This window comes from Sparus aurata, chromosome 13, assembly GCF_900880675.1.
Source record: "Sparus aurata chromosome 13, fSpaAur1.1, whole genome shotgun sequence".
Taxonomy (NCBI): Eukaryota; Metazoa; Chordata; class Actinopteri; order Spariformes; family Sparidae; genus Sparus; species Sparus aurata.
Window position 1 is genome coordinate 24,111,767 of NC_044199.1, and position 25,952 is coordinate 24,137,718.

General features: G+C 40.6%; 2 protein-coding genes across 5 annotated transcripts in view; both read right to left on the reverse strand.

Moving 5' to 3' along the window:
- Positions 1-25,952, reverse strand: part of hlcs (holocarboxylase synthetase (biotin-(proprionyl-CoA-carboxylase (ATP-hydrolysing)) ligase)) — a 78,572-nt gene that overhangs the window by 26,723 nt on the left and 25,897 nt on the right. For 2 of the 3 annotated variants that reach the window (XM_030438499.1, XM_030438501.1), the window contains 3 exons: positions 23,666-23,828; positions 21,401-22,440; positions 19,150-19,329 (listed from right to left, as the gene is read on the reverse strand). In XM_030438499.1, the coding sequence (XP_030294359.1) occupies positions 19,150-19,329; positions 21,401-22,440; positions 23,666-23,828 (1,383 nt within the window). The remainder of the gene's footprint in view (positions 1-19,149; positions 19,330-21,400; positions 22,441-23,665; positions 23,829-25,952) is intronic. The other variant, XM_030438502.1, reaches the window with a different exon arrangement.
- Positions 9,806-15,398, reverse strand: LOC115594433 (uncharacterized). Of its 2 annotated transcripts, XR_003986475.1 has the most exons (3): positions 14,158-14,814; positions 11,385-13,127; positions 9,806-11,299 (listed from the first exon to the last, which is right to left on the reverse strand). XR_003986475.1 is itself a non-coding variant. In XM_030438528.1 (2 exons), the coding sequence occupies exons 1-2, from the start codon at positions 14,829-14,831 to the stop codon at positions 11,783-11,785; spliced, it is 1,356 nt and encodes a 451-aa protein (XP_030294388.1). In that variant the 5' UTR covers positions 14,832-15,398; the 3' UTR covers positions 9,806-11,782. The 2 variants fall into 2 exon arrangements, 1 of the variants encoding a protein (XP_030294388.1); XM_030438528.1 differs by lacking the exon at positions 14,158-14,814 and adding an exon at positions 14,821-15,398 and having other exon boundaries at positions 9,806-13,127.

Below are 25,952 nucleotides of genomic sequence, written 5' to 3' on the forward strand. Positions count from 1 at the left end.
ACTGCGTAGCCCGAGTATCAATGCCAGACAGCAAACACTTGCGGAAACCTACACCCTGGCTCAATCCTATGTCCACACTCATGGCCTCACAGAGTCGGGCTCAACGGACATTCCCCTTTCCCAAGTTAAGCAGTTGTTCCTCCGACTTTGGTGTGTTCATGTTAGAATGTGGGAGCAACATGTGTTTGTTCTGCATTTTAGCACTCAGATCATTTAAACAACATGTTGACAGCTGTCCGAGTATTTGAGTGACAAAGAAGCGCAAAGGAAACCATGTAATGACTGTCTAAAAATAACTTTGGTAAAAGTTTTCTACCCGTTTGAAGGAGAGTTGAATAGTCCTAGTTGGAAATATGTTTTGTCAATTACCCTGACACCACATAAATGCACTGTCATTCCTGTCAAGACTACAAGAGCTTAGGGCCACCCCACTTTCAAATTGTCAAGTGCACGAGGGCTCTCTCCCAGTGATTTCCAGCCCATATTGCCTACCTTATGTAAGGGAATTACCTGCAGTTCACAGAGTTGTGATGTTAAGCATGGATTAACCAGGGGATGCCCTCAAACATAAAAAAAAACCCAACCCGAAAAAACAGTAATAATCAAGAAAATTGCGCTCTTGAATATCTTAACAATATTAAGTTTTAATTTCATAACATACAACCTTAGACCTAACTGAAACCTGTAACTGAATGTGTTTTGTATACATGTACTGTATATGAACCCCTGTTTGAATTTTTATTTCTACTATTTTTTATATATTTCAAAAATGTTAAATGGAAAATTTGAAAACCACAAGACAACATGATAAGTCGTAAAGTGCTGACCAATATGGGTCCTTGCCACCTCTTGCAGTCAAGCACCTCCCAGGTAATGTCAAATAAGACTTTGAGGTTTCAGAGCTTGTGGCCTTTAGGAGACATACTGGGATTGGAATCTGGATATTTAACCTGATCTCCTCCAGACCAAAACATCCTGACAACTTTAGGACTGAATAACAGCTAATGGGAGCAATCCAAGGTAGTATATTGAAAGCACAAAGACCATTGTGCGGACATGTTGAGGCACACAGCTACCAGCTCCTCTCCTGGTAAGACTCTACTGCAATCTGGAAACAATTCTGCAGCCCCCAATTTTCATCAGCAAGATCCCTGTTGGGACAAAGTGGCTGGGGCAGCAGGGTTAAAGGTCATACAATAATCTAAACATACAGCAATGTATAAATCAATCAATCCATTGATTTGTATAGCACCAATTTACAATAGAAGTGTTCTCATAATACTTTCCAATTAGTGCAGTTCTAGACCCTACTATTGAATTAATTTATTTACAGAGACCCAACTTTTCCCCCATGTGCAAGCACCTGGCGATAGTGGCGAGAAAAAAAAAATCTTTTAACAGGCAGAAAACTTACCAGTACCAGTACCAGAATCATTGGTGGGCGACCACTTAGACAGAAACAACAATGCTACTTCTGCTATTTCTACCGATATTACCATTATACATTTTTTTGGGGGGAAGCCCTCACTCTGTGCCTAAAAAGGACACCTCACTAACTACCGCCTAAGTGGATGGATCAAAGTTGGAAATGTGACCAGCGCTGCTTTGAAGAATTACCCAGGTCCTTACTTCCTGCTTCTCAAGCTAGAGCCCTGACTCCCCCTAGTGGTTGTTTTTGAGTACATGCATAATCAAGACCCAATCTTACACTGACACCACTCCAATCCTGTTTAACTCCCTAAATCTTATGAGACAGTGCAAAAGTACTGCTGCTGTTGATTGACATGTTCTTAAGCATCCATAAATATTTCACAAAAGAAAACTTATGTAAAAGAATACCTTCTTGACTGTAACACATGTAGCGTAAAAAAAGCCCCTATGCTCACTTTAAAGTTGGAAAAATCTGTTGAAAAGTTGAAAATCTGGACATGTCCAACATTTAACTTTTACAAGTGTGACGAGATAACTTGAAAACTCCAGTGCACAAGTATAAGACACCTTGTATCAAACAATTAAACTTTTGAATCTAAAACCTTTACATATCCGTTCATCCTGGAATCTTAAATGGAAAAAAGAGTAGTAGACTTTAAGCTTTTTTCTGGAGCTTGTCTTTTCTAGCTTTCATTAACTCAAACTTTGCTTTTTGACAGGTATATCACTGCAACACAAAAGCTATGAATATTTGTTTTTGACAAGATAACCAGCAAAGTTAAAACCTATTTAGTTAACAGTTATTTCCCATTCCCTTAAACTTAAATGGAGACTTTGGTAGGAAGACGTACTTGATGTAGTGCAAGGAACTTTGACCTGACCTGGGACCTCCAAGGTCATGTCAAGGATTTTTCTTGAAAAGAAATGATGCTACAACTGTGCGTCTGTCTTGCTGCCAGTGGATCTGCTCTAAAGAAAGTAAATGGAATAATTCTTCAAATTCTTCAGGAAAACCTAAAATTGTCAGCAGAATATTGGGTTTTGGGTGCAGGTGTGTGTTCCAATAGGACAAATATCCAAAACACCCATCAGAAGTGTTAAATGGCTAAATAAGACTGGAATTGAGGTTTTGGAATGGTCTTCCCAAAGTCCTGACTTGAACTCCATAGGGAACATGTGGACTGTGCTGAAGAAACAAGTCTGTGCCAGGAAGACAACAAATTTAGTTGAACTTCACGGATTCTGAGGAGTGGTTACAAATTCCAGAAGCTTGTGAGTGGCTTCAAAAACAGCTAACTGAGGTGAAAAATGTCCAAGAGACGTTAAACCAAAAATTAGATTTACTGTATTGAGAATTTCTTGTAGGAGCTTTAAAGAAAATGTATTTCGCTACTTTCCATGTTGGATGCAGTTCTGAATGCTTAGATGTAAATAACATCAGACCATCAGCTGAATACCAAGAATGCAAATGGAATCTGTCAACATAAACTGGATATAATGTGCCTCTCTGCTCGACACTATGTCATCAGCAGCACCTTAAAGTCTGATCTTAGTGCATCTAAGATCAGACTTTAAGGTGCTGCTGATGACATACAAAACTGTACACGGCCTTGCCCCGTCGTACATGTCAGATCTAATTAAACCATATATTCCAACTCGGGCATTACGCTCTCAAAATTCAGGGCTCCTGATGATTCCCAGGATTAAGAAGAAGTCAGCTGGCTGCAGGGCTTTTTCCTATCGGGCTCCTTTCCTCTGGAATAACCTCCCAGCTGACATCAGACAATCTGGCTCTGTTGACGCCTTTAAATCTAAACTCAAAACTCACTTTTTCGATTTAGCCTTTAATTAGCCCTGATATCAATTGTAAGCTTCTCAGTGGGTCGGTGTCAGTCTCAATGAGTTCCTATAGTACTAGAGTTACACTGTGCTGCCGACGAGAAACAATCTGTTTATTCTGATCAATACTGCATTTCTCTAACCTTTGTTTTTGTTTTCTGTTCCCACAAGCTGCAAGCTGTGTCACTCTCTACACTCTAATAGCTTCTCCTCCCCCTCCTCCTCCTCTCTCTCCTCCTTCTCTTTCTCCTCCTCCCCTCTTTCTTTCAGGCTCCCTTCTGATGGACCACGGCCCCCTTGGACCATCTACTGTTTCCAGGCTCCAGCTGCCTTGAAACACGGACTGATCTGGATCATCACACCCTGGGCTCTGCTGGATCATTGCTCTCCTCTGTTTCACTATCTCCTCATATCTATATTTCTGTTAATCTTGATCCCTCTCTCTGTCTATTACTAATGATCTTGTGTGGCCTGCCCTCTTCCAGGTCAGCATGGTGGACAGGAGGTCGTCTGGCTCGGGCACCACTTGGTGATGTCTCGTCCTGCTCGGTCGTCTCCTGGATCCACTCACTTTACATAACTTGTATCAGATTTTCTGTTGATGTAACTTGTAAACTGCGAATTGTTGCTCTTTTCTGTACACGCAACATCTATTGCATGTCTTTCCGTCCTGGAAGAGGGATCCCTCCTCTGTGGCTCTTCCTGAGGTTTCTTCCATTGGTTTTTTTTTTACCCTGTTAAAAGTTGTTTTTTTTCCATCAACATGTGAAGTTTTTCCTCACTCGAATCGAGGGTCTAAGGACAGAGGATGTTGTTCACTGTACAGATTGTAAAGCCCATCGAGGCAATGTGATTGTGATTTTGGGCTAAATAAATAAAATTGATTTGATTTGACTCCTCATATGCCTGTCCATGGCCTTACTTACCTACTTGGTTATTGTTGGCAGAGCATCTGCAAAGGAGGGTTGACTATTTTTGGCTTTGACATTAAAATATGAATCCATATCAATTTTGAATCTCAATCATTCCAAATATTTTCTTTAAGCTTCTCATTAGTTAGACAGCTTGAACTTCATTTTTTTCTTAAAATAAAACCACATGATAAACAAACTGAATAGCACTCACTGCGGACAGTTACTGTGATGGCTGATCAAAGACTGATTTACTGCCCTCACATGTTAGTTATTGGCCCTCTGTACACAGACCCGCTGTAAGCCCCCTGCTTTAATTTGCATACATTTAGGAGGCCAAATTGTTTCCACATGTGCAGTATGCAGAATAGCTGTGTTGCCACTCATACGATTAACTTTAATAGAAACAATCTGCTGCTCATGGCATATGAGTATGAGTAAATGAGTAATGAATGGATGGATGAATGATAGATGATGGTTAAATGATGATGATGATAATGGGTGAATTGACACATTCGTTCTCAGGGGGCAGAATGTCAGCAAAATTTAAACACTAGACATTTGAATTCTCATCCTCCAACTTAACCTCATTTTTATATTCCTCAACTCCTGGTGTAACACATTGAAAAAGTATTCCCAAGGCACTCCGACCAGTACCTTGCAATCGCATGCAAATGGCAAGCAGCTTTTTAAAAAAGGAAACAAGGATATTTACTCCGCTCTCTGTAATTAATCAGCAGTGTGGAAATATTTTGCATGAAAAAATTAGTCAACAGACAACTTTTGCCCCCTAGGGTTTCCAATAGGTAATATTGTTGGAGGGAATATTGCAAGACAACTGGATTGTTTCCATTTTCCTGAGTTGCAAATAACAACAACTTAAAAAAAAAAAGTGTGACTATTCAATCATTTAGTCTATAATAGAAATGGATCAGTCAGTTAACCTTCCTTTTTCTGGTGGTACCCAGTGGCCAACAAAATTGTATAGTGTTAGCAAAGTTTATAGGGAACCAGCGTAAATTTTGATGGTTTCATTATTATTATTATTATTATTATTATTATTATTGTTATTCATTACACTGTGCAATCAACAGTTACTTCATAATGATACACTGAATCAGAAAACTTGTCTATTGCCAGAAGCCCCAGAATTCAATCGAATTATATTAATATATTATATATTAAATATATTAATTATATATCATATTGTAGCAGACCTTTTGATATCTGCTCATAGAGTTTTGTTGTCCCAAGAATTTATATAATATCACACCCCCACCATCGCCTGCACCCTGAATCTTTCACTCAGAAAATAAGTATTATTTTTTGTATTTACAGTAAGCATGCACCAAGACAGAGGGTGGGTTTTCCAAATCAAAAACGTATTAAAACTAGTCGACTCAGGCTACTTTGGGTCGTGACAATGCCAAAATGTACTAATGAGAGTCTGCCAAAACAGCAATCCATTACATCGGAGCGCTCAAAAGTTATAAGCAACAAAATACACAAGGGCCCCTACCCACACTACACTGACTGTGCTGATTATACTTAACAATTTAACAAACAAGTTATTATGGAGGACTAAACCTGACTTAAGAATAAATAAATAAATAAATGCATAAATAAATGCATAAATAAATGAATGAATAAATGAATGAATAAATAAATGCATGAATAAATATATAAATAAATACAGGAATAAATAAATTAATGCATAAATAAATAAATAAATAAATACATGTATAAATAAATACTAGGGGTGTTTCAACAAGGGTACCACACAATTCGATTCGATTTCGATTATGGGAGCTTTGATTATTCGATTCTAACTATTGTCAATTCGATTATTGGTGCCACGATTATTGCGATTTTTAATGCTTTTTTCCATACAAGATTGATTTTGTCTTCATCTGTGGCTACATTTGTAAATAAATAGCTTATAAATTAACTCAGTTCATCTAAAACTACACTCATTAAGTAAATAACAAGGTTTTTTTTAACATTTGACTTGTATTTTTCAAAGACACAAAATATATTATTTTATGACTATGTCAACATTTGCACTTTGACCTACTTAACTTTGACCAGGGAAAGCTCCACTTACAAGAGAGCCCCCTCTATTGGTAGAAAACATTGAAAACAGTCAAGCCCTGGATTTAATGAGTTCATTAATTCAAGTAAACAAGATATGTACTTCCATCAAATTCATTTAATGGAAAATGGAAACTTATTCAGTCTGGAATATGGATAGGATAACTTAACAAAAAAGCTGCCATATTCCAAGGGAACAAATTGCATTCTTCTGAACGAAAGTGCATAATTCAACTGAACTTAACCCTAAAGCAAAAAAAAATCTTTTGACTGAAATGTTTTTTCAAGCTGTAGCCAAGTCAGAGTCCCAATTTGTAATTTGTGAAACATGTTACATGGCACGTTACTTGACACGTGCTAAAAAAATAAGATAAGATTTAACGCCTCACCACACACCATGTTCTCTAATGCAGACATCAAGTTTAAATATTTGACCAACATTGGTTTACAGGAGGATGATCTGAACAGCTGTTCTATTCACACTTAAATTGTTTTCTGTCTTTTCAATGTAATTTTCAATCTATGAAATCAAACTGGGCCTTTTTTTTCCCCAAGCTTCTCTCAAGTTTTACTCTTTCAAATAATCAACCATCTACAGAACTTTTCAGCCTGTGCCTGAGCCTCTTATCGTTTAACAGAAAAATACATCATACAAACAGCAACTTTTGCAGCCTTGTCAGTCTGATGGCGAGTTATCACCTTTCTGTCATCACTAACATACTGTTAATAATCATAGAAGCTCTGAGGCTTTACATTTGTACTATATGTTATAATACAAGATTTCAGCATTGAGCTACAATCAGGCTACATTCATGATTTTGTACAATCAAACTAACCAAAAACTTCTTATTGATTATTATAAAGTTGGGGTGCCAGAGGGGGAGGGAGAGACGCTGAATGAAGCCGTTTACACAGATACACTCCAGACAAAGTCCAGACTATAGTTGTTATTTCACACATGTAGCACACAACAGGGGGTGATTCTCACGAACAGTGTCACAGTTACATAAAAATATAAACAACCTAATTTGGCAGATTTTTTTTATTCTACTGGCTGAAGTAGAATGTGAACTTTTATGTTTTGATAGAAGTTACACAGGAAAACAATTTTATTCAATTTTATTCCAATTTCATACCAGCAAGATCCAGGATAATTCTCATTACCGATATGCTGAGTGGAGGAAGCAGACCATTAATTAAAATAATATTTTTACCCAATTTTTTCACATTTACACAAATGAGCACAGTAAATGAACAGCACAGTGCATCAATAGTATTGTTTTATATATTTTTAATCACATTTAAAAACAAGTTAATCTCATTACCAATATACTATAGGTATTTTAGAGCCAAATTTTTCAAATACTTTCTTTGTTAACAAGAAATTGTAAAAAGAAAACACATGTGTAACACAGTTAAGGAACATATGATAAATGAACAAAGTGATTTCTCTGAATAATAAAAATATAAAAAATATCAACTAATTTTTATCCGTAACGGTAATGAAAAATCTGTTGCGGAGGATGAGATTTTATGTTGCGGTAATGATTGATGATGGAATGATTTCATTTCAAAAGGTCATCGGGACATGACATAACTGATTAACAAGTGAACAATAAAAAGTTAAAACTGATTGAAATGCCATTTCATATAATTCATGCTTTTGAATACTTTGCCCAAATTTCAGGCAAGACACAAAAATGACGAGCAGAAGTGGTTGCAGGCATTGGCTCTGGGATGACTTGCTTAATGTCCTCTGGGAAGAACCAGACTTTGTCCCCTGGTATCTTAGGGTAGAACCGGTTTGGTCCTGCCCTGTACATCGTGTCCACCTCGTACTGCTCAGCAACGATCTATATGTAAAGCAAAGCATTTCAAAGATTTTAATTTGTTTCTGTTCATTTAGCTTGGTGAGGCTACTGTGTGTGTGTCTGTGTGCGTGTGTGTGCGGGTGTGAGTAACATCATGTGGGGGAAAAGATAATCGAAAGGAAAAGTAGTCGTAAAGTTTAACAATCTGTGAGTGAGGAGATACTGACTGTTATACAATAGCAATGCCAACACCATGAGCTGCCACGTCTGTAGGAGGCACTCAACTAGGCTAACCATACATGCTTAGTTTAGGTCGGAGGTGTGTATTGTTAAGGTGGCTGCCTAGCTATAAAGCACTGGATTTGCTTTTTTTAATGACATATTTAGGCCGGTAAAATTCCTCACCCTACCTGCCATTGGCAGGTGGGTCAAAAAGTAAATTTTATATCTTGTATGTGAGCTTTTTAATTTAACTTGCATACCTGTTGTAGGAACATGTCCTTTGTCTCATCTTTATATCACAGAGATGCGATCTTCATGTCCACACAGATCTCCCTCTGATCCACCTTCTCTGACACCCTAATGGCCTGACTCTCTCCCTCCCCCTCTCTCCATTCACACTCTGATGCTGAAAGACAACATGGGCTGGGCAATAAAAATTGCCAGCGAGAAGAAACGATCTCCTGAGTTCACAGGGGGGGTCCACCAGACCCAAAGGGTTATCACGGAAAGGTGGAAGACGACCATTTGTCACCTTAAGTTCTCCACTTCACTGACTTATATAGGCTCTGTGTTAACAAAACTCTGGACATCCGAGACTCAGAAAGGTCTCCTCTAACATCTGGTCTTTGTTCATCTGGACGGATTGTTTATAATTCAGTGCGCAGTGGTCACTTGGAAAAACAAGGTCCCAATCTGTTACACCAGGCCTGTCATCAACAGATAGCCCCACATCTGGCATGAGCCATCAAAGTGCCACACGTGTGAATTATGACACTCAACAAGCCAAAGCACCTCTACATTCCTAGCAGGAGAAAGGAAGAACCTTGATTTCTGTCTTACTGCTAAAATGTGCTAAAATGTAATTTCATTCTTTACAGGACAACATATTCTTAATCAGCTTGATGAGAACCCAAACATACTTTTTCCCCCTGTTTTCTGAGTTCAAGGAAACTATAGTTAGTGATTTCAGATTTAATCTTTGAAAGTGTGATGGAGCCACAGCTCCACCTAGTGGTAAGTCCGTGTATAGTTAAGAGGAGAGTTTCTGGAACAGACGAACTTTATATTTGTGCTTATAAATATGATCACCTACCTCCAACATATATACTTGTACCAAAAATTAAGCTAACCCTTTTCGAAATGTTTTAAGCCATCAGTGCTATTAAAAACGTATGTACTTGTGTGTGTGTGACTTGCTATAACCAATGACTTCCCTTTTACTTTATTAGGCAATTCCTGTCATGTCCTTTTCATGTTTTCATATAACAAAGGTTGATGTAAAGACCATGGTGGATTTAGGTGAATAAGTCGATCGTGATCTTAAAACGTTAAACCGTTGATATATTTTATTAAGTAATAAGTTCGCAATATGAGCTGTAACATGAGCTGTGACGTCACCGGAGGAAGTGACGTGCCAGTCCGCCCTCAATTCTGCCTTCAGCGTAAGTGTTAAAAGAGCAGACTTCACGTTGCTCGCTCTCTTCTCTTCTCCTTTTTTCGTAACCCGTACCTGCTTAATCTTTTCTGCCACGCGTGTAAACTTATATATTTTTTTCAAACCTAATCTCCGTACTTTGCTTTGTTTGCGACTCCGGACTTTTCTCCGGACATCTGAGCTGCTTTAAGAGCCTAACCCAAACAACGCGTAGTTATTTTGAAAATAACTCCATTTTGAAACCGAAGCAAGAACGAGATTAATCCTTTTTTTTTTTTATTTCTTTATACCATCAAGTATTGCAACTCAGTAAGCTAGAAGAAGCTATTTTTGTTCTTGTATTTAGTAACTAAGACAGATCGTTCGGCCGGCGTTTCTTTCCCCGTTATTTTTATACAAGAACCTAATCGATATATGTTCGGAGCTCCGCAATAACCAGCTCAAGAAAGAGACTCTGACCAGAAGTCGTGATTATTATAAAGTCGGCGCAGTTGACTGCTCAAGAAGCCGTGAAGACATCCACAGCCTAGAGGAGAAAGAGCATCCGATCGTCTCCGACCGCCTCCAGCGCACACAAGCAAGAACACTGCTGGGCCAGGAGCTGTCCTCAGGTGAACCGGGACGGCATCGCTCTCCAGCGGCTCTGAAACCGCCGCCGCCTCCCTGCACAGAGACGAAGCTACTCCAGGCCGTCCAGAGTCCGGGACCCCGTTCTTCTTCCACCAAGTAGGCTAACATCCCACACGACAAGAGTCACACTCGAATGAGATCAGAGTTGGTGTTTGTGTAAGCTTCGAATATATATATATATATAGACCTATATCACAAATTCAAAGCCCTCGCCATATCGCCTCGATAGGATAAGCATTAATTCTGTATTGGTAAATTATCGGTTACTTATACACTAAAACCCACCATCGTTTAAAATTCATCTTGTCCTCATTTTATTTCATAATTCCACCATTTCTGTTAATGTTGTCACCCATTTGAATCATTACTTCACATCCTTTATTCTGTCTTTATTTAGTAAATAAATATATTTAACCGTATGTCGTTGTCTGTGCTCTTTTTAATTTGAAGTGGGAAATCGATGGTATCGTGAAAAGAATTCATGACTTCAGAATAGGAGCAAATTGAAATTCAACAGATCAATTCAAGACTGATCTTTGTGTTCAAGCCAAACTTGGACAGTTAATATTCTGGCTAGTTTCCTCCGAGCTAGTCGCATAGAGAATCATCGGAGGTGGTGCCCCGTCTAAAGGTATTGTTGATTACCAGTAATTAATTAATTGCCGGTAATTAATTATCCCTTTTTATCAAAGTAGTGTCTCCTACACTGTGTAACAATGCCTGGAAAAAGGTCTCCATCATAGTTCAACAGAACCCATGTCCCAACTTCAATCTTCCAAGCTTCCATCTGTGTCTTCTTCCTCCTTTTCTGCTCCATTGTCAGGCAAACAGGAAATTCTAAATTCTCTTGGAGAGAAGCAGTCACACCAATTTTTGCAGAAGCAGGAGACGTCTCTGACCCTGATGCAGCCTGCTTCCTTGACAATGAGCTTTGAACAGAAGAAAAAAAAACACTGAAAAAACAAACAAAAAAACAACAAATTCTGATAATCGTTCAGTGTAGTGAGAATTTACCTGGTGCACACTCATTGTGCCAGGCACAGGTTTGAGTGAGGGAGGAACCAGTTCAGAGCTTTTGAGAATCTCCTCTTCTGTGACCTTCTTACACCAGAATGCTGTTTCAGATTTGTGATGAGTGCTCTCATGTCTGGTATATCAGTCCCACGTGCCACAATCCGATCAGCAAGGTTCTTCAGAGCACCTCTAACACCATCAGGTGCTCCTTTTCCATGTGAGGCCTCAGTGAAGTTCCATGTAATGTAACTGAAACCTTTGAGGAATGGCACAGTTGAAGTCATGTAGAAGGCAGTTTTGTTTCTGTACTGTGAGGTAGGCCAGTCAGACAGGAAGTGGACTTTGGTGATAGCGGGGTAGTGACTTCGGAGGTACTCTAAAACTGGATCCAGGTGTGCCTATGTTGCGGTAGCATCATGCCTGAGGCAGTCTGACACAGATGCAAAGGACTCTAGTCTTCCTTCACTCAGATAGAGTACCCCTGTGTGGAGTGTCACTTGTTTGTGTGATCCTCCAAAGTGGGCCTCTTGGATCTCCCTGTTCCATTTACAGTTGTAATTTTCACTGTAGTCTACATGAACCACAGCTTCATCCTCCTGCAGGTTTGACTTCAAGCTCTGGATGTACTGAAATTGATGTTTAATGTTGTATGTGTGTTTGCAGAAACGAGGAAGTGATTCTTCTGTGAGACTCACAAGCTTCTCAATGGAGGCAGAGCATTTTTCAAGGCTTGTTGTTTTGACCTCTATCTCAACAGTGGATCCATTTTGTCCTTTTTTACTGATGGGTGTGGACCTGCTCACCCACTCCTTCCACTGGACTATGTTGTCTCTTGTATTTGGATCCAACATTGGGGAGAATGACTTGCTTTGGCAATCTTTGCATTGCCTGTACATACATTCCATGTTCCCTCTCTCACACACCACGGAGTCAACTACCTCCAAACAAGATGACCCATTTAAAATAACCAGTTGGTGTAACTTCTTTATTTTACTCTCAAAATTCTCGTGAATTTTACATGCACATGTTTCCCTGTCCAATAGAGTTGGACTAGAGATCCAGAAAGGGCGGCATTTATAAAACTGAGCACGAGAAATCTTCTTGCTTGGGTCCTCCATCAGGAAACGTTTGTGAAGGTTTTCTATAGTGTCACAGAGAAACCTTCTCCGGAACACCTGCCCACCTCTCCTGATCTCTCCTGCTTTCCCATTCACAATCGTGGATACATCATCACGATGAAAGAAGGTTCTGATTGCACTTCCCATTAGTTGCCTCCTCTTGACGGATGAACGGACATCTTTTGTCAGCTTATTCCTTGTTTTTGTTTCTTCCTTTCTCATTTTCATTCGTTTTACTTGCTTTCTTAGCCTGTCTATTTCTCTGTCTTTCGTTTGCAGTGATTTGTTTTTTTCTTTGAGTTTGGCTCTAAGCCTGGATGCAGCAGACCTGTTTGGTTTTGGTGTTGATGTTCTTAGAGTGACTACTGGTGAGGGAGCTTTAAGAGCAGACTGATTTTCACCATTTTCTGTCATCGGACGCAAGACCTTTCTTGATGGTCCAGGCTCAACATCTGTCTCATCAGTGATTGAGGGTGGGGTGAGATCTAGAACATCTCTCAAGGTCTTTTGTTTTCTGTAATATTTTGCAGAATTTTGTCTCCATTTTTTTTGTTGTCTTTTTAATGCTTTTGCATCTAGGTCACTGGAAGATTTTAGTTTGCCCTCAGACTTGCGCTTTCGATATCTACAAAAAAAGAATTATCAATGACTCAGGGGGTCAATAATAATTATCATAATGTCAGGGTTCGTACACATTTTTCAAGGTCAAATTCAAGCACTTTTCAAGCACTTTTAAGGGTCATTTTTAAGATTGTCCAGCATCTTATTGCTGGGGTAAAATACGTACCTACAGGAATATATAAACTCATTATTTTTTCTTCACTTTTTATCACAATTATGTACACTGTATTATGCTGTAAACATCTAAAATTATGTTTCAAGCAAAAACTTCAGAAATTAATTATCCAGTCTGATCCCAATTTTGTGAAAGACACAAAGTTATAATGACAAGCACTTTCAAGCACTTAAACTAAAATCCAAGCACTTTTCAGACCTTGAAAACACAACATTGAAATTCAAGTACTTTCAAGGATTTCAAGCACCCGTACGAACCCTGTAATGTGTACCACAAGTCAAATGATCAAAATGTCATTTTTACAAGCATTGTACAATATCAACAAAACAGTAACAGTAACTAAACATGTGGATATATAACAGAAATATAATCGGTGTGATAACATTAGGTTTGAGCGAGTACTCGGCTGAAATGAGTATCCGATACAGATAATGTATTTTTCATAGAGTATCTTCCCACTATAATGTGTTGATTTTTGTGAGAATAGCTGTTTACTGTTTAATTATGTTTGTTCATTCAAGTTTATAAAAACTGTTCTGTAAATTTCTGTTTCTCTCGCTTGTGATCAAAAACATTGATCTAAATTCTAAATTTCTGTGAAAAGTTTTCTAATAACAAATATAGCAGCTTCTGATCATCACATATCAATTTCAGGCTTAAATGAACAACTTCCTGTTTAAGCACCACCCACTTTTGGGTTGAGCCCTGCCCCTTCTGGGTACAGGTATGGCTCTTTAGATTTACTTGGTTGAACAGATATCAATGATACTGTACTCGCTCATCCCTAGACGACGTCCCTGGCACACACACACACACACATCCACTTTCGAGGCTTCCCCTTCCTGGAGCTAACATATACCTCTCTCTTTCCTTTCTTCTGTATTCTTCCAGAAGTTCAGGATTCCCATATAATTTCTCCCTGTGCTTTTTAACCCTAGCTTTGGCTGCAGCCTTCTTGCGCTGGTCATCTGTCAGTCTTGGCAACAGTCACAAAAACCATTCAACATGTCATTAAAAAGGCCGTGGAGTGTGCTAGCTATTCACATAGATAAGTATTTACAATATGAGTAATTACATTATAATTGCACAAGTCAATAAAATATGAATTAAGATAACTGTTAACTGTCCATTTATGAATGTTAAGGTCTAAAGTAATGTAGCATGCTAGCATCTAATGTTATTCTCTAACTTGGGTAAGAGCATCTCATTACCGCAACATAACTTCTCATTACCGATATGAGCCTTTAAAGTATGCGGTAATGAGAAACATGAGTAACGGTAATGAGGCACTCTTAGCTAAGTTAGCACATGGCATAAAAGGCTAACATGCTACACAACCGCTACCTTTGGTACACGCTGACGTCTTACATTATCTTTACGTTCAGACAAAAATAATTCAATAAACTTTTTGAAGTATCGATTAACAACCCATATCGGTAATGATTACTGACAGTGTAACAAGAGTCAAATTTGAAGACATTTACAAAAATTTCATAATGTGAGAGATGAGAGAGCAACTAACCTTGTGTCCATTTTGAACCTTCTGTCTCAAGTGATGCATCATGGGACTGCTTGTCAATTTAAAGGAACAGTGCACTTTTTATAGGCAGATGAAAAGCATTGCGGTAATGAGGAACTTTTTGTGTGGACACGATCATTTTCAATAAAATAAATATATATTTGTTGTTACACACCATAAATACCTATACTGATCATAAATATAGACATTTTTAAACAAAATTGTGCAATTTTGTTCCATTTTAACCAAACTGATTTTTCAGGAAATTAAAAAGAACAATACAATAATGGATCTGGACACATTTCGGTAATGAGAATACACCGGGATATTTTGTTAAAAAATTGTAAAGATTATATTAAAAAACATTTTTCCCTACAGTGCACTTCACCCACTTTATAGGAAATATCATAACTAATAATAATAAAGTGTTTTGTTAGCAAAATATAACCAGGATATGTTTACTAAAGCTTCATGAGAATCACCCCAGGAGACTCTCCGTGTCAGACGAGTTCTCACGTGTTGACTAAACTCAAAAACTAATTGGTAACATAGCAGCGCGACGAGTCCTTGCTAGCTAAGCAGCTAAACTTTAGCGCCACTCCGTGTTTAGATCCCGCCCTGTGTGGGTCACTACACTGTCATTGGTCAGGCGCACACACACTGTTAATGATACTATTGGCTGTAGAGTGTGACATAGTGATGGGAACGGCAGTTCTTTTTACTGTACTGAATCTCTAGAATTCGTTCAGTAAAATGATTCTTTCAAAAGATTCGTTCACCGAATCGTCCAGTGCTCTCCAACTCCCTGAACTGATAAGCAGCCCAACGATCCGTCATTCAGTTCATTAATCAGCCCTGAGGTTCACGTTCACTTACTGAGGGACGGTGCGTTCACGGACTATAGTACACAATCATTCGTGGGAGACGCAGCGCTGCTTTGAGTGGTATACATGCACTAAAATTATTACACGGTGAAAGTGTCCTCTGAGCACAGTAAAATCAATTAACATGAAGCTACATGGATGTTAGCAACACAGCGCTAGTTTTAGCAGTACGGTTACTGAACGTGAATCAACTCCTCTGCCCTGAGTGAGTGACACAGCGCCACTTTCAGCACAGTATGTGAACGAGAATCACGTCCTCAGCGACAGTTCTCTGTGCACTGTAGGTTCGCGAATCATGAATGAATCACAGCGCGAACGTGAATCATGTCCTCACAGGTGTGAATCGCGGCAGTCCCACTCCCGGCCGGCATGCTCGTGGCTGTGCTCAACTGAACTGAGAAAGGAACGAATCAGTTCATGAAGTGATTCCGTTCACTTCGTTCACTCAAAAGATTTGTTCGTTTGAACGACACGTTCGCGACCGACACAACACTAGTGTGACAATCTGTCAATAAAGATCAGCCAACAGTTGTTCTCCTCCGATCTACATTGATCTCTGTGAAGTTTGAATGACAGAAATCCGTCGTAGCGACGGGGAACTTTAATCCATGTGAACTTAGTCAGTCTGGAGCTTCAGTACAGTGAGGTGAACACAACAAAAACACAGTACAGCAGAGTGGCACTCACACTCATCGGTGAGGGAGTTTGTAGCGCGGCTCCATGGTGCCCACCACTAACCGAAACTAACATTAAAGCTCCGTTTGTTGTGGTCTCACTCACTAAACAGTCCGGGCGGCGCGCGCTCTAAGGTTCCAGTTACGTGTTTTTTTTTCCGGTCTTGCGGCAAAGCATTGACGTTAATTAATTGATGCCAAATCGTCACGTGACGCATCGCGATGCACCGGCACATCGATGAATTGCACCCACCTCTAATAAATACCGGAATACATAAATAAATAAATGCATAAATAAATAAATGCTGAAATAAATGTATAAATAATTAAATAAAAGTATAAATAAAAGAATAAATGCTTTATATTTATTTCTACATTTCTGTTCACCTACATTTATTTATATCTGTATTTCTGTGTCCATATGTTAATGAGGAGGTAGGAGGTCCTTAACCTCATTCAAGAGCATGATTGGTCAAATCGGAGAGCCAGACAAAAGCAAACGATTCCTGATCCTAAGCCTGTAACGTTGTAAACCAGCTCCAGTTAACTTGATGGCCTCGACCGGTGTGACAGGTTAACTGGCGTTCATTTTAACTTGCGAGGGTCCCAGATGTGCTGGTGGTGTGGTTTGAGAATCCCGTCTGGAGAGGGGTCCTCGGCCATGTCCGTTAACCAGGAAAAACATTCTGCTCATCGCTCCAAGTCATGTATATGTGTATTCGTTTTGACGTGGCTTGAACACTACTATTCCACATAGAGATGCGACCCGCAAACCACTGTTAGACGAGCGCTACAGAGCACAAATCGTCCAAAAGTGCATGTTGTCGGTCTCATATCTTTGTCGTGAATGTCTGTACTCTCAAATAACTCATGGGTGGAACAGTCTGAGGCATTTGTTCACGCTGAGCGGCTCGAGAGCAGCGTGGAGACGGCTGTTAGCTGGTATGTTAGCAGTTAGCCGTTAGCTGCTCACTGTAGCGCAGCGTCCAGGTTAACTTGTGACACCAGTTACCATCGGGTATTTCTTTTATTCCGCACTGCGTTCAAATGGTTACTTAAAGCCATCGTTCCGAGCCGCATACATCGTTATTAAGCTGAAGCCAAGTCAGTGTGAAAACTGTACACTGTCATACAGCCTGCTCGTCAAACAGTCTGCAGAGTACGTTGACATCCAGCCCGAACTCAGCGTGAGGTCAGTCAGATGTGGAAGATCGTGAGACGTCCAGATCAACCTGTGATACAAACACCTGTAGCAACCGTTGACCATGGTTCATAGGAAAGCCCAGACATGTATCTCACTCTCGATGGTAACAGGTGTCACAAGTTAACCTGGACGCAGCGCTCTCAAGGCTACAGCGAGCAGCCAACAGCTAACCGCTAACTACTAACAGCTAACAGCTAACAGCCAACAGCGGTCTCCATGCTGCTGTCGAGCCGCTCGGCGTGAACAAATGCCTCATACTGTTCCACCCACGAGTTGTTTGAGAGTACAGACATTCAAGACAAAGATATGAAACCGACAACATGTACTTTGGGACCATTTGTGCTCTGTAGCGCTTGTCTAACAGTGGTTTGCTGGTCGCAGCCCACATATACATGACTTGAATCGATGAGCAGAATGTTTTTCCTGGTTAGCGGTTATGGCCGAGGACCCCTCTCCAGACGGGATTCTCAAACCACACCAACAGCACACCTGGAACCCTCGCAAGTTAAAATGAACGCCAGACAAATTCATTACTAAACCAGAGCTACATGAATAACAAATGTCAACAACTGCAGCTAACGGTTAGCTGAGCAGGCTTGCTGGTAGCCAGCAACATTCCTGTACAGGAACCAGCGCCGCTAGTAAGGCAGAAGCAGTAGACCCCATCTCTTGACTGAGGTTAGGACCTCCTACCTCATTAACATATGGACACAGAAATACAGAAATAAATAAATGCAGGTGAACAGAAATGTAGAAATAAATATAAAGTATTTATTAATTTATTTATTATTTTATTTATTCTTTTATTTATTTATACATTTATTTCAGCATTTATTTATTCATTTATTTATTAATGTGTTCATTTATTTATTTATACATTTATTTATTTATGCATTTATTTATTTATTTATTCCTGTATTTATTTATATATTTATTCATGCATTTATTTATTCATTCATTTATTTTATTATTTTTTTTATGCATTTATTTATACATTTATTTATGCATTTATTTATTTATTTATTTATTTATTTATACTTAAGTCAGGTTTAGTCCTCCATAAGTTATCAGTGTTCTGATATTTATACTTGGAGGCATTTATTTTTATTTAAACTCAGGTACTGTTAATAAACATTGTACAATATCCAACTTTTTCCTGCTTTAGAAAACATGTATTCGTTATTCCTTAGGTACAAAAAATATGATACATCACAGGTGATTTATTTGTGTTGCAGGGTCAGATCAACTCCAGACCTGAGCAGGTACCTTGATAAAGGGCAGCAACCTAGTGTGCATGTTTTGACGATGGGGAAACCGAAATAAACAAAATGTTTGAGAACGTGCAAACTCAGCACAGAAAGGCCTTGTTACTGTTATGCAGTTTCTAATGTGGACAAACTCTTTTGGTATGATGACTATGGTGTTGATGAATAGGTGTAACAAATAGAATCTAGGAGAGACAAACACATTTAAGATGTGACTAATGCAAAGATCACACTAGCTGACAGGACTTGACTAGCATCTTGCTTATTTCACTGAAGTGCTGACAAGTGAGTGCTGTGGATCTTACCTGGGAGGTGGCCAGCAGGTGGACTGAACTCGGGGCTGGAGACTGGTTTAGCTCACAGTTGAGGCCAAGAGAGGTGAGGATCTCTGTCAAGACTTCATAACGCAGTGCGTTACAAATCTTCAGTTCATCAAAATTTTCTGATGTCAAATTCTGGCAGTCAGGAGCAATTTCCAGATGGACCTGCAGATGTTAGACATCTCTATGTTCTCCAAGTTTTTAAAAAATTGACTTAGTAAAAGGAACAGTGCCAGCAGGAGTAAGCATTTGTTCTATTGCAAATATTAACATACAGTTCACTGATTTGTACTTGCAATGTCTCCATATCCTCACAACATATTCGAAAGGAGGCAAAGTACTCACAGCACTGACTCCCAACCTGTGTATGGCATCCAACTTATTAAAATCTAACCATTACAGCTTATTCAAACTTGTTCTGAGTTCATACCTAAAACTTAATCCATTTATTGGTCTATGCAGAAATGCTATGGGAGTGCCTGTGATGCTGCTCCAAGCAGGTCACAACATTAACAAAACTCAAAACAGATCAAGTGTTACACCAGTCAGTCTTCACTCATATGTGCAAACCCACTGACATTAACCAAACCAAAATAAGACTTTGTCCGCCTGTCTTGACTCGTCATTTAGGTGTCCCTTGTGCAAGTGTTTGCAGCGTATGACCTCTCCTCATTGCATTATGTATTTAAGAGAGGGCTGCACAAATAGGAGGAGAGGACGATTTAATAAGGTTATGCGATTCAAGAGACGATGACACAGTGGTGGCCAAAAGGTGAGAGAAGTAGGCTTGTGACCGGAGGGTCGCTGGACCTGCATTACCACCACTGAGGCTCTTCACTCAAACTGCTAAAGTGGAGCTGCCGCCCCCAGTCTGAGGACACACTTACTGCTCAACTACCAGCATGCATCAGCCACTGGGACCGATATATAAATACATAACCGCTCGTAAAGTCGAAGGAGTTCAGAGTATTCTTTCTTTTACAATCCAAATGTCTTCTGAACTTTAGACTTGACGCTATACAGTGAACTGCTTCACGATTGTTAGACTTGTTGTTTTTGTTTATCCCTCCCAAAGCATGGATCCAATGGCAGAGTCTGATGAGAAAGGGTGAGGTAACTGGTTACACAGCTGCTGGTGCTAACTGAGCTGGGATTTTAGCAGGACCTCACATCCCTGCTGTATAGAGATGTTTTGTGTGCTATTTCTTTGGAACTCTTAGCAGCTGTTGAGCCCAGGAGAATACAGGCAAATGAGCTCAGGGGCAGGAGAGCCCCGGCGGGAGACAAGTGGCCTCATTTAAAACGCTTGCGTATGCACAACAATAGCCTTGAAATGTGTCACCATGTTCTGAGTATTAAGTGACTTGGACACTATCAGAACACAAAACTACAAAGGAATTAATCAGGAAGGATAAGGAGAGAGCACCAAAGAAATTGGTCTGTCACTGACCATTCAAAGTTCAAAGCTGAGTCTCTCCGCCTCGGAGGGTACACTTATTTCCGCCTCGCCTGCTATCTAAAAACAAGGCGGCAATGTGCCGGCCTCTGCGTGAGGTGGGCGGAGGTGTCAATGACCTGCACTGTAGTGCAACCCACAGCCGGGGAGTTTTAAAACCAGGAAACAGCTGATCACAGCAGTCAGTCCATCACTTCATCCGCGGACATTAAGATGAGCAACTGGACAGCCGCTGAGATCCAGGAGATGCTAGCGTCTCCTTGGTCTCTGTAGCTGTTTGGTTGTGCCGTCCTTACCTTGGAGCAAATGTGCCGCCTTTTCTATCTAAAAAGGGCAAATGATTCATTTAAGAATTACAGACAGCTAGCTAGCCACACCCAGTGGATGTAAATGATCATATAGTAGGCGATAGACGCCACACATAAAATAATGGCCGATTTGTCAAATCACAAAAGAGTAAATCTAATCTGTGGGGCTGCACAACCCTCTCATCCTGGGAAAAATATGATTTGCTATCTGACTCATTGAGACAGCTGTGTCTATTAAAAGATCCTTGCCAACTGATTAAAGGAAATTATCCTCCCGAATGGATCGCAATCAGTTGAGATTTATACGCAATCGCCACTACACAGATAACAAACGACTTCTGATAAATATAATGTGGTCAATTAGAGAGGATGCTGCTTCCACTGCATTCATTAGATGCTGAGAAGAACTTCAACAACTACTGAACATTGAACAACTACAATTATCAGTTGGAATAATGTCACATGACTTTACCTGACAAAGGACAGCTTCTCCACCATCCCGTCCATGGGTTACTCTGACTATTACCATATCCCTCTGATGAGGGACATCACCTTTCAGCTCCCCCCAGAGTTCCACTTCCCCTCCTCCTTGAGTATCCCTGATGTAGACCTTCCCACTTGCCAACAAGTTCAGTTCCAGCTCTGTGCTGTCCTCCCTGGTAAAGCTCAGCCTGCTGACCTGCCCACATCGCCTCTCCCTGACTTCCAAACAAAGGCCTGCAGGGCACAGAGTAGAGGCTAACCCTAGTACTCTGCCACCCTGGCTTAGGTAGGTGAGAAAGCGGGTCTGAAGCTGGGGGCTCAGGGTTTCCTCCTCTGCCAGAACAAGGAGCCTGGTATTGTCCAGCCAAGGATCGGTCAAGGTCTGCTGTGGTAAAAGGGGATAAATAATGTTGTCCTCCATGTTTATGCACTCTGATAAAAGCTGACGAACTGCCTGAAAACGCTCTTGGCATCCACCCGTGTAAACCAAAACATTTGGCGGTTTGCTATTATACCCAAATGTGCCGCTTTGACCCAAAAACCCTTTGTCATCATGTTCAACTTCATTCAGAGTCTCATCCCCACTATCCAGTCCTACGGAGTTATCATCAGGAAGATCAGGAATGTTTTCAGCTGAGGCATATCTGACAGAGAGGATGGTGCTGTTTTCCAGCTCCAAACATTCATGGCAGCTGGACAGATGGAGGTGGTGTCCATGACCCTCCATGTGGTGATGATTCCCCAAAGAATGGACCTCAGCGCCACAAACAGCTCCAAGATCCTGTGTGTTGCAGAGCGGCTCTGACCCTCGTCGCTCCTCTAATCTCCTCTTTGCTTCCGGTGTGAGGAAAAGGCTGCCTTTACGATACTGTTGGTGCTGGTGGTCAGCAGACAGGTTACAAAGCAAAGGTTCAGCGACACCCTCCTCAGTCTCGGTGCCAGAGAGACATACAGACGTCTCAGTCTTTGGTGTTTGTGGACACTGCTTCTTCAACAGCTCACTGAGAGTGGATTCTTTGAGAAGGACAGCTATGGGCATACACAAAAATACATTGTGCCAAATGTCAATGCAATCTGTTTTCTTAAACTTTAAATACAAGTATACACGTTTATCAACAATGCCTTATTAAACTATAGATAATAAAAAATAAGGCATGACAATACAGTGATAGAAAATACAGAAACAAAATGTTTGATTTTGCTCCTATTTTTAGAGTTAAAGTAGATAATCTTAGACTTAAAATCTGTGTTTGCGAGTACTTCTTCTTTGCCATGATAATCTATACACCTGATAGGTGTGGCATATGGAGACGCTGAATAAAGAGCATTATTGATGAACAGGTGTGCCTTGGGGAACCACTCAGTTTTATTATATAACATAATGCCACAGAGCCACCAGAGCTAACGCCTGTGAACTGAAAGTTCATTTCACTGCCATAAGCAGTCTCCAATGTGGTTTCCAAGAATTTGAGGTGGGGTTTCTGATGAAGACAACCATTTGCCTCACGCAGTGCAATACATCTCTATTGCATAGAGCTGATCACTCTAGTCCACTATTTCTCAATGGATGTGCCAAGTTCCTGGAATATTTTTACATTCTACTCTGTGAAATGAGGATTTATTCCAACAAAACCACAGGTGATTGATTGATGAAAGACAAACTAATACTGTTTTGGTGAGTTTGAATGAGGTGTGTATTACAATGAGTTTACAAGGTAATTAAGCTCATCTTAGTTCGGTAAATGAGAGAAATTTGAATTCAGACACTAGACGTTTTTAGACAGGGCACCAAGCCGCCAATTTGCCCGTCCTCTTGGCGGCTCAGTCCGTGGTTTTAGACAGAGGCAGGGAAATTAGGGGTCTGTTTTGGTCCACTGATTTTCCGCCTCGGAGGGTACAATTATTTCTGCCTCGCCTGCTATCTAAAAACGAGGCGGCAATGTGCCGGCCTCTGTGTGAGGTGGGCGGAGATGTCAATGACCTGCACAGTGCAGGTTATTGTTAGGTAGAATTTTTTTCAGTTTAAGAAAAGTAGGTGTAAAAATATTGCCTTTCTTGACATTTACGTAGTTTATTTTGTTAACTTTATGTAGTGAACTGGTTGCTTTTACATCTCCCAGATGAAACTATGTGGGGGTTATCAGACTATTGCCTCTCGTGATACAAAGTGGTATTCGGAGACAGGACAGGCCATGAATATGAAAATACAATCAAATATAAAAAAGGGTAAACAGGAAATGTTTATGCAACCTACGGACTATCTTTGAAGGCAGAAGTCCATTGTCCAGGTGAAGCCGATCTTCAATAAAAGCCACCCCAAGCTGACTGAAGTTATCTACACTGGCCTGAGCCACTGCCCTGAATGGCTGACTGGGGCTACAGGCCAGAGGAAGACAGTAGTCAGACCACTTCAGCACCTTCAGAGAGAGAGTGAGCGAGAGTGAGAGTGAGAGAAAGAGCGAGAGAGAGAGAGAGACAGAGTGAGAGAGAGCGAGAGACAGAGCGAGAGAGAGCGAGAGAGAGAGAGAGATGACTTAACTCTGCTCCTAATCAGGGCTGTCAAGCCATTAACAAAAATAATCGAATTAATTCCAAGCATTAAAATATTTCAATACAAATGTATTTTAGTAGATGAGTGAATCAATGAATAAATGGACATTCTAAACTTTAAAAAGAGGTGATATTTTAAGCCTGTAGCTCTCTGATGGTTACAAGATTCGTTATTCACAAACCAGTGCTCCTGTCAACAGTTCCATCTGGGTGTGTTTCGAAGCCCCACTCCATGTCATTTGGTATTTTTAAATTTGGTCAAAGACAGTCACCATTTGCATATTTTTTATAATTGGCTAACATTAATGTAACATGTAAAAACATCTACTCATACGGGTGTTCTTGGAACTTCAGTGTTAAGGATTGTGATGTCTTTTAACTTTGGAAATACCCGCTGCTTTATCCTCCTGATGCAGCTCTGTCAGCTCACCAGAGCTTCTCCCCTGTCTCTGCCTTGTGTCTGTGCATGTTTGTGACACCGTGCCTTCAGCATTGACTGGCTATAACTCATGCAGGGTTCTCCCCAGACTGTGGAATAACGGCGCTGCGCTGCTATACTGCTAGCTCAGCGCCGCTATACTCATTTTCAAATTAAGGGTGTATATTTCCTACTTTCCCTGATGATTTTGCTCAAATCCCGATGATTTTGCTCAAATCTATAGGGCCCTATGATTTCCGCAATCACGGAATCGCGGACGAATTCGCAGAATTGGCCGATTAAAACGGAATCTATCTGCGGAATTTGACATAATTTCACTGAAATGCTGTTTTCGTGTGGAAGAGGATGCATGTCTGGGTAAAAACTGCATGGGAGGAAGCAAAACTGGGTGGCACAACAAGCCCCCTCCACAGACTGAACTCCCCCGTCAAAACAATGTAAGCGTGGCGAAGCGGCTTCCCACAGCTCTGTCTTCGTCGGCGAAAAAACTGAGAAACTTGACATTACACAACAGTTAGTTCCGACCACGTAATTTGATTGGACAAGAGGCATTCCATGAGTGCTGATATAGAGTACAACCGCACTGGGACTTTTTACAGACATATCACTCCGCTGCGCAGGCGTTCCAATTACCGTTAATAAACGTTAGATCAGTTGCCAACTTGTGTTTGATTGCGGCAAACTTTGCACCGCAAAGATGGACATATTTCCACGAATTACATTTGATTTAAATTACGAATGGTCAGACTCAGAGGAGGACGAAGGGAAGGAGAGAGGCCAGGATACATCAGCGCAAACCAGGTGTGTTGATATGACATCAGCCGACCTCGACAAATTAGAGAAGAGCAAAAATGAAGCCAACACTGTAAAGCAGACAACCTGGGCTCTGAACTGCCTCCAGACTTGGCTGAATCTGAAAAATATCCAGGTCAACTTTCAGTCAGTTAGTCAGAGCGAGCTGAACACAGTGTTGAGGCAGGATCGATCCGAACAACTAAAGGAGAGCTGTACAGCATCAGCAGCTACCTGGGACTTCGGGCTCGATTAAACCGTTACATTAACGAACCTCCGGTGAGCCGTTCATGGAACTTAATGCAGGACCCGGAGTTTATACCAGCTAACAATGTCTTCAAAGGAGTCGTCAAAGAGATAAGAAGGGCAGGGAAGGACAGAACAACACACCACCCCCCGATCTCACCTGAAGACCTGTGGTCGTGAGGTTGTACTGTATAACAGCACTGGTGTGATTCGGTCGTAGAATCACACCAGTGCTGTTATACAGCACAACCTCACTCCCTCTCGTGTGATATTGCTTAATTAACCCCTCAGTACAGAGCCGAGCAGTTCCCGAACGACTTGTATGTGTCAGGTGAACTGTTGTTTTGCAAAGAAGCAGACCTGAGAAATCATAATTAAATGGGTAATGCGTGAGAGTTAGCCATCTGTCCGATTCATATTGTCGGCATATGATAATAGAGTGACTGTTAACTGCTGCTAACAGTAGCTACTGTTAGCTAGCTAGCCCCGTTAGCCACAACCCTCTTAGCTGACT